This window comes from Cyprinus carpio, chromosome A12, assembly GCF_018340385.1.
Source record: "Cyprinus carpio isolate SPL01 chromosome A12, ASM1834038v1, whole genome shotgun sequence".
Lineage (NCBI taxonomy): Eukaryota > Metazoa > Chordata > Actinopteri > Cypriniformes > Cyprinidae > Cyprinus > Cyprinus carpio.
In genome coordinates, this window is record NC_056583.1 from 18,235,405 (window position 1) to 18,244,621 (window position 9,217).

At 35.5% G+C, this 9,217-nt stretch overlaps 2 protein-coding genes across 2 annotated transcripts; both read right to left on the bottom strand.

Moving 5' to 3' along the window:
• LOC109066310 (transmembrane protein 235-like) lies at positions 1 to 6,083 on the bottom strand. The gene is made up of 4 exons (XM_019083331.2): positions 5,227 to 6,083; positions 4,491 to 4,547; positions 4,159 to 4,296; positions 1 to 1,041 (listed from the first exon to the last, which is right to left on the bottom strand). The coding sequence occupies exons 1-4, from the start codon at positions 5,396 to 5,398 to the stop codon at positions 806 to 808; spliced, it is 603 nt and encodes a 200-aa protein (XP_018938876.1). The 5' UTR covers positions 5,399 to 6,083; the 3' UTR covers positions 1 to 805.
• A 38-nt stretch (positions 6,084 to 6,121) lies between these two features.
• birc5a (baculoviral IAP repeat containing 5a) lies at positions 6,122 to 8,979 on the bottom strand. Its single transcript, XM_019083332.2, has 4 exons — positions 8,761 to 8,979; positions 8,552 to 8,661; positions 8,266 to 8,383; positions 6,122 to 6,384 (listed from the first exon to the last, which is right to left on the bottom strand). Exons 1-4 carry the CDS (start codon positions 8,866 to 8,868, stop codon positions 6,292 to 6,294), a joined length of 429 nt encoding a protein of 142 aa, XP_018938877.1. The 5' UTR covers positions 8,869 to 8,979; the 3' UTR covers positions 6,122 to 6,291.
• Positions 8,980 to 9,217: the final 238 nt, after the last annotated feature.

Sequence of the window (9,217 nt, forward strand, 5' to 3'; positions counted from 1 at the left end):
ACTGTGTCCGTCTTCATTTCAGGCTGCAAAGCAATAAAATATGATTATTTTAAAGGGGGGTCATTCTTTTTTATACCCACTGTAAAGCAAATCAAATTGCAGAATTTAAATGAATTTCTTTCAGAAAGGCCTTTTCATAAACTACACATTTTTAATGAACAATGGATGGCTGTAAAAATATACAGTTACACTTCCTGTTACTTGCTCCGTTCATAATGTAAAATCAAGGATAATAACAGCAAGAGGAAATCAGAAACACGAATACTGGCAAGCAGGAGCCAAGCATAAAAGAAAATAACATTACATAAGTGTAAACAAATGAAATTTACTAGCAATTACAGTATAAATTATCAACAAAAGATGAGCCAGACAGTTGACCTCTGAACTGGTCTATATTCTATAATATGAATAAAAATTTACATAACAGAGTTATAATATATTGCAAAGGGCAATTTGGTCATCCAGCTCTACACTACTCATGAAAAGTAATGTTTCTCATCTTAAGCATGTGAAATTATTTTTGAATTACAAAACATGCTTTTGTATGAATATCTTTACAACATTATTTTTTTCCATTTAAATTTACTTCCATTTGTGTTATTTTATGGTTTTGGTGACTTTACTATTATTCTAAAATGTGTAAAACAATCATAACGGAAATTAATAAAATGTGTCCAAACTTTGAACCAGTAATGTTCATCTGCATTTTTGCTAACAATGTAAGATAGAGAGGAGACCTTACCTTGACAAATACTGACTACCTTGCCTGAAATGGAAATGTATGGTTCAAGGATGTGACGAGTTTTTATATGGGAGCAACAGACTCTTCATACTGGGTTAAAGGCACCAGCCTGACAGCCAGCAGTAGGAGAAGACCAGTGATCACCTCCAGTAGAAAGGAGATCCAGGCCATACCCATAGACCAGCCGAATGATGTGTGCACTTGAGCCATTTGCTCATGGCCCATCCGCCTTTCAGTTTCTTCCAGAGCCTTCTGAGAGTACCTGATGTACAGACTCACCCCAGAGAGAGTGAGAAGACCTGAGAAAACACATGCACAAGCACGCATGAATGCACACACACAAATAAAACCAATTAAGCATCATTTAGACTACACCTTGTTGTTCTGTCGGAGGTTTCACTACATTCTTCACTCTGTGGTGTGCTGTAGATAGATGGATTAAAAAAAATAAAAATTACATATTTAGATGTGGGCTTAAAAAAGTAGTTTTAAATCAGCAGATCTAACTTGACCTTAAAATCTAGTCGCTTTTATTATGCTTGGCAATTTCTTTTAATCAATGACATGTACTTGATAGAACATTTGATGCGTGTGGGCTGTGGTGGTTTTAATGTCTTCAATGCCACAGTCATATCAGTAACACTTTACAAAAAAAGGTACATGAATAATCATGTACTAATGCCTAAATTAATACTTAATTCATCATATACAATGATTTTAAAAGGTGTTAACTAATCATGAACTAGTGAAGAGCTATCCTTGTACAACTGGAGTCAAATGGATTCAGGCATGAATAATGGCAGCCTTAATGCTACTACATTCATATATTATTAAATGTCACCCAAGATGTTGATGAGTTTGCTTCAACATTGGAACAGATATAAAGAAATTTAGCATTACATCACTTGCTTACCAATGGCTTTTCGCTTCACAAAACATTAATTCTGACGGCACCCATTCACTGCACAGGATCCATTGGGGAGCAAGATGCAATGCTAAATTTCTCCAAATCTGTTCTGACGAAGCAACAAACTCGTTTACATCTTGGATTGCTTGAGGGTGAGTACATTTTCAGCAAATTTTCATTTTTAGGTGAACTAGTCTTTTAAGTATGACATAACTCTCCAAACACTTTCTGTGAACAAACAGACTGCTTTGCTTTACTGATTCAGGTCTTAAACAGTAAGCTTTTGCTTCAGTTGTAAATGCCTATAACAGTTTTTGCAACTGTGCAAAATTGCCTGGATCCAGTGATCTTATTCCAATTTATTCAAGCTCATATTTTACTGTTAAATCTCCCAACTTGATTTTTGCATTATCTAAAGGATTTATTTTAATAAACCCATATTTTAAGATACCAAAAACTATTTGCCTTTTTCTGTAATCAACTGAACCAGAACTGAATACAAAAACATTCTAGATGTGCAGAGCATGTCTCCCTAAACACTGCTCAGTGCAGAGAGCCATTAACACACTTGACTAGTCTATGGCATCCGCTCTCAGAATTAAGAGAAGCATTAGCATCAGCGATGTAAACAGGAAGGAAGTCAAACTAGCTTCCTGTGGCACCCTGGTGCGTCTGATGATTCCAAGACGTGAGCCATTATTACCAAATCTTCATTAAAACAGAATGTGCTGATGTGGATAAACAGCAGCAGAAATCACATCTAATTAAACTGACAAAATGAGAATGGATTTCCACATCAGCCATAATATGCACATAAAATGAGAGCCAATAAACAGAGAGTGTAACAGTTTCTAATTAGTATGGCTGAGAGTCTAGACAGGAACAAACTGACTTGTTTCTGATCTTACATTTGCCGGTTCATTTAGAACAAACAGTCTGTACTACCCAGGAACTACTGATTATTTTTATACAGCACTGTGTATATATCACAAATCACAGTATGATGAATGGATGCACTGATTTTCTTAAAGGAATAATTCAACCATAAATTAACATTTGCTGAAGATTTACTTCATTGAAACAGATTTGGAGGAATTGAGCATTACATCACTTGCTCACCAGTGGATCCTCTGCAATGAATGGTACAGCATCAAGATGGCAGTTCAAACATTTAACAATCAACATCCTCTGAAATGAAATGCATGTTTCTTATAAATACATCTTATAAATCAATGATGGACTTATTACAAACAAACAGCTTTTCACTTCACAAGACATTAATTGTTGAACTGGAGTCGTGTGGAAGTTTGTGGATTATTGTGATGTTTTTAATCAGCTGTTTGGACTCTCATTCTGACGACACCCATTCACTGCAGAGGATCCACTGGTAAGCAAGTGATTTAGCAAGAGCTAAATTTCCCAAAATCTGTCTGATGAAGAAACCAACTCATCTACATCTTGGATGGCCTGCATGTAAGTTAATTTTCATTTTTGGATGAACTGTTACTTTAAAAGCGTCATCTTAAGAGAGGAAGACTATTAACGTTTTTTCACTTATGTCAAAATATTCCTTCAAAATTGCATTTTTATTTTGCTATACATTCTTATTAACAATCCAACAAATAAAGACAATGTAAGTAACAAGACGGATTCCTAAATTGTACCCTCTCATTTATATTCCAAGCTTCACTGTGTTAAACACTTGCCGTGCGGTCCTTATTACCACGGTGATAAATGCTAGGGTTCATTGGCTGGCTCCTTTAAGGAAACCTTTATTCAAGTCATATGTCTTCAGGCTACAAAGTGAGAGGACACTCTCAGATACAGGCTTTGAAATGCTGTTTGGTGTCAGGGTAAAGCCAGCAATGTCTCAACAATGCGTGTATGTTTGAAGATCAAAGCAAAATTGTCTTGCCGGTAATACTTAAGTTGCTTTGGGATTTCTTGCAGGGGTCTCAGGAAATGAGCTCTGGTTGTACCCAGCATGGATTATTAGTTTATTTTATTTTCTTTTGCTCATGCATGCATTCAGTGAAGAACAAAAGCAATAATATCACATTTCAATTGAGAGACTGATGCATGATCAGAATTACTGTGGGCTCTATCATTCCTAACATAAATCTACCCAGATATTATTCTTTCCCTTTCACCTTAAGATTGCCCATTTCAATCATAGAAATAGCTGGGGGAACGTTCTCTATTATCCTATCAGTTTCATGAGAGGAAAACAATGAACTGCAATAACTTCAGTCCCATAAGACTCTGACATTACAATAACACTAGGTGAGTAATGCCTTCAGCCTTCCGGTTTCTGAATGTCATTCAGAGAACTGCAGAGCCAACGGTTTGAACTTGAACTTTGTGTATCCATGTTGTACCTCATCAGTCTGCAGACACAAGTTTAATTGGCCTAAGATTATTTTAGCAGGCAGCATATAAACCGAGTCACTTTAATTTTATAAAAGTAGATGCTTACTGAGTTAACCAGCATTCAGTGGGTCAGACTTACTGCACAGGAGGAAATATGAAGCGGATCCGATCAGGAGTGTCCGGCTTCTTGCTAGGGAACTGACGAGACCACAGATACCTCCAAACACCAGCATCACCAGACTCAAGGGCAGTAAGATGGCAATCACGCTATGCATGACTGAATGAAGTAAATCACAGCTGTTAAGCCACTCAGAAATGGTGTATAAAGCACCAACCATGCTAACGTACAAAATTATGGCTCAGTGATACATTTATAGCCAGATATTTCATGATAGAACATTGCAGTACAATAAGCAGTTTTTAGAGGGAGTTAAGGTTGTTGTGTTTCTGAAAAGGGTTTACAATGCTTACTTTCCATCTGCCTTTCTGATTCTGAATATCCAGTGTCCTCTGTATGACTTTGGACATCTACAGTCAGAAAAACACAAAGCAAATCAACAGGGTGCAAAAAATATCTGCCAAAATATTAATTTTGTCTGTTAATATAGGCTGTTTAACAGCGTTTTCAAACAACGTTTTAGTGCCCACAACAGTTGGACAAAAAAAAATTCTACATAGCGCTACATTTCTGCGTAGAATTAACAGAATTTGATTTTGCTTGAGGACGTAACCATAGCAACATCTGCTCTATCGCTGTTTATAACATCTTGTATAGGCAAAAAAAAAACACATAACAACAAAATTTATATCAATTAAACTGAAATAAAAAAAAAAAAAAAAAAAAATAAAAAAAAAATTATCACACTCAAAAAAACATTCGCAAAAAGACATTTTGAAGACGAATCTTAAATGCGCCAAGATAGTTACAAAAATTAAGACATGGACATCAATTCATTTTTAAATGCTCAGTTTTTAAACTAATTATTGGGCTATGTTGTATTGTGTGTGCAGTCTCTATCAAATCATTTATTTTTATACAACTATTCCAGGCAAAGTCCTGGAAATCCAATGATTAAATGAACTGCACGCACAAGTTAAAGCCCAAGATATTAAAAAATGAACCTATTAAAAATAATAATCGTACTATGATCAAAGGCAACAGCTCCACACGGTAAAGACATGAGAATGAAAATGAAGGTCGACATACCATCTGTTACTCCCCAAAGTCCAGAGTTAGTGCGCGCCGGGTCAGTGTGGTTCGCGCGCTTGTCCTCGATGATGTACCAGTATTCAGTTCCAATGGCGAGCGCTAAAGAGCTGAAACTGAGGACACCCGTTAAACCCCCGCCGACGACCACGAAACCGTATGTAATTTCCATGTCGGTCAGAATATATGCGATTCCGAGTCAGGACACCCCAAAACCTACGCTGAAAACCATACCATTTGTCTCTGCGACGCGATCAGATTCCTAACTTGTGTTCCAGGAGCTCATGGAATAAAAAACGCGCTGCCCAACAGCTGGAATAAGTGATGTTGATTGTCCATCCAAGATGCCGACAGCATAAGATGACATGCAAGGTGTTATTACTAGAAAAGTTGTGTGGTGTTAAAAGCTGGGTTGCATGAACATTTATTCCTCACCGGTGTGTGCAGTCCGTGTCCAACTAACACGGAGCGCTAGATTGCGCGTAACTGGTACAGAGGAAACATGACGTACAGTTCATAACCAACACCCTTCATGACATTATCAAACCATCCTTTTCATAATCATAAAACAAAAATACCTATGAAATATACAACAAATGCACACAAGTATGTACTTATTAACAAGTCTTTCCACGCTTAATTCCTAAGATTTTTAAAAGAAATAAGTCTTCACTATAAGAGCAATTACTACCGACTTCTCCTGACCTGAAAATTTTCTGACATTTCCAGTTTTTCCGATTCCCAAGAGAGAAAACTCGTTACAGATACAGGATTTTTTTTTATTTCAGTTTTTATACTGAACAGACAAACAAACAAAAAGACTTAAAGAACAAGAAATAAGGCTGAAAAATGTCCCTAAAACAAACATACAGCGTTCCATGACATACATTAAAAATAAATACTATATAAGAAGGAAGAATGTGTATCAATTTCAACAGGTGGCGTGACAAATTTCATCACAGGTAACATTAAAAAAAGAACATACAGCGTTCCATGACATACAAAGGAAAGAAAAGAAGAAAACTAAAAATCCGACCAAAATCAGACCATAGCAAAATGAAATTTTCACTCCTCCCCCATCGCAGTCTGGACGATCTGGGCTCTCTTGATCTTCACCGCCTCTTGAAATTTATCAATCGCCTGGCCACACGATTTTTTCTGAAAGATTTCAAAACATGTTACTTCATTCATACTCTTCGCGTGGAAAAGACTAAATCAAGAAATATATACCAATGTTCAGGCATGGAAACTTGGAAGATGCAGTTCTGTTGCATAAACATTGACTTGAGACTCCAAATAAGATGAAGTTTGTCACAAAGAAAATATAAATCTAATACAACTATCTAGATTACTCATTCATCTACTATTAGGGAAAATTAAAAGAAATGTTGAGAAGCATTTAAAACAACATCTCTAAAAGTTGTTTACATAATGATCAAGGAAATCCCTAGAAATAAAACATTTCTAAGTGTAATAAATTAAATGTCCCGTAAGAGGGGTAAGTTTATAAAACTAAAGCACAGAATATACAAAATGCAAACAAAAGTTTTTTTTTTTTACTTTATATTTAGTATTCGAGCTGTACAATTAATCGAAATAGTTTCGATTTCGGCATCCAATGATTATGAAAATACAATAATCGAGATAAAACTATTAATGTGTCCCTTTCCAGCGGTGCGCTTTCATTTCTCCATAAAAGCACAAACTTCATGTGCAGATCAGTAAAATCATGTAAAGTGACTTTCACAAAATGCTTGATTCATTTAAGTTTATTAGATTTATTTGTGTTTTTAAAAGCGAGAAAGAGAACTTGCGCTGTTCCTCAGGAGGCTTTCTTTGCACTCGCTCATAGACGGAACAGAACACGGACATGTAAAGTCACCTTTTAGCTTACCGTGCATGCCTACACCGTCAAATACATACAAAAATGTGTCAAAATGCAGTGCTTGGTGATTATTCACGTAAACCCTCATCAGTTATGTCTTAAGTGAATGCAAACAGTTGAAAATTCAAATGTGTGTAACAGTAAACTGGATCCGTGCAGCTCTTAAAGCGACAACAGGCTAAAAGTCCTGCTACCGAAAGCAAAAGACAAAGAGATAACCACTCACTGCTTTTGACTGAAGGAGCTTTGTAGCTTTAATAAGAAACAAAGCAAGCTCAATTCTTACAGAGAAGACTGTGCTGTTTTATTTTACATTCCATTATTCAATTTCTGTAGTAGGCTGTTAAGCTGAATACTTCTACATTATTTTTCAATAATGAGGACTGTTTTTACTAGTATTTTGCTGTGGTATTGAGAATTGTGAAATTTTGCTGGTATCTAATATGTAGACGATGTCATAGCAACCTTATTTACAGAAAATACATTTTGTTATATATATATATATATATATATATATATATATATATATATATATATATATATATATATATATATATATATATATATATAAATCTTTAAATAAATCACTCATTTAAAGTTTTGGTCATGAAGCCCTCTCATGTTCGTGTTAAATAATTGTAATTACAATAGTAACCTGAACTGTTAGCCCGAGTCCATTTCAATGAACTGTTTCGGCATAAGTGTGTGTGTGTGTGTATATATATATATATATATATATATATATATATATATATATATATATATATATATATTTTTTTTTTTTTTTTTGTTTTTTTTTATCTCGTCCAATAATGTCGCCTGATGGACTTTTGATTCCTTCTACACTGTCACTTTTGGCTTTGATGAGTTGGATTTTAAGACGATTAATATTCAGTAATATTACTGATTTAACTGCATTGATACTACCAGGTGAGAACAAAATTTTAACTGAATTAAGCGGAATAATTACACTAACTAATCAACACCTAAACTAATAAATAAAGCTAAATCCAAATATCGAATTTGTTTTAGAAATTATGAATTCTACAAGACAAACTTTTATTTTCCTGTATATGAATGTGTAGCTGCACTATTGTATAAAGTTCTATGTAAATAAATGTGGGTTGACATGTTGTCAGTAAGCTCATACTTACAATGATAAACTTCTGTCTCTCTTTCTGAAGTTTCAGAAACTCCTCCACAGTCAGACTGTCCACAGTCTTCTTCAGCAAGATAAAATCACAGGTAGGAGAATGTGTTTTATGCTCTTTCCTGATAATACAAGAACACCACAGCACATCAGAACAAAACCAGAGGAATGATGACATTTAATAAATCAAATAACCCTGACTCGAAATCCGCGTCTCATTGCATTACAGAGACAAAGCCTCTCTCAGCTCTATAAAGCAAGAGAGAAAAGTTGCCCAGACATGGACTCACTCAGGGTCATCCTCAGGTTCCCATCCTTCCAGCTCTTTCAAACAGAAGAAACACTGCGCTATATCTGGACTATTGTCCGACGGGGTGTGAATAAACCCAGCTTTGGCCATCTACAGAACCAAAAAAAAGTATAAAGAGGGGAAAAAAACCTGAATTTCAGCACATACAAGACATTTTTTCTGTGTTGACGGATCGAAGGGGTTACTCACGTTTTCTGGAGTGCAAATGCAGCCCTCTTCAAACGGCCAACCAACGAATGTTTGAAGTCTGTTCTCATAAAAGTACATTTTAGTCTGGTCGTCACTACTAAGATCCATTCTCTTGAATATGGAGAGGGATATTTAAATAATACGAAAGAAGACCAAGACACTCGCGAGGCTTGCTTGCTGTTGTCTTTTCTTCCGGTTAAAGTTTAAAATTTAGAGCGCGAGTTATGATTGGCTAGAGGATGTAACTACCACGCATGCGCATATCGAGAGAATATCATACGTAACTGTACTTTTATGAAACACCTAAAATACACTCAACTTCTTATTTCTACACACAAATTTGTATGTAAGATAAGACCTATCTTTCTGCACAGAGATTGTACTGTAGTGTATTAGAGCTCTTTGGTGAATTGGCCAAAATGTTTTTATGTCTAGCCCTAAGTTTGTAAGGCAGATG

Bases quoted from the DNA above. Each gene is read 5' to 3' on its own strand.
- LOC109066310 (XM_019083331.2), bottom strand. From the start codon at position 5,398: ATGGAAATTACATACGGTTTCGTGGTCGTCGGCGGGGGTTTAACGGGT. The intron at 4,548-5,226 runs GTATGTCGACCT...TTCTGACTGTAG, and splicing joins ACTTTGGGGAGTAACAGATG to ATGTCCAAAGTCATACAGAG. The intron at 1,042-4,158 runs GTAAGTCTGACC...GTGTTTTCTCAG, and splicing joins TTCATATTTCCTCCTGTGCA to GTCTTCTCACTCTCTCTGGG.
- birc5a (XM_019083332.2), bottom strand. From the start codon at position 8,868: ATGGATCTTAGTAGTGACGACCAGACTAAAATGTACTTTTATGAGAAC. The intron at 8,662-8,760 runs GTGAGTAACCCC...TTGGTTCTGTAG, and splicing joins GCATTTGCACTCCAGAAAAC to ATGGCCAAAGCTGGGTTTAT. The intron at 8,384-8,551 runs GTGAGTCCATGT...TTGTATTATCAG, and splicing joins GAACCTGAGGATGACCCTGA to GAAAGAGCATAAAACACATT.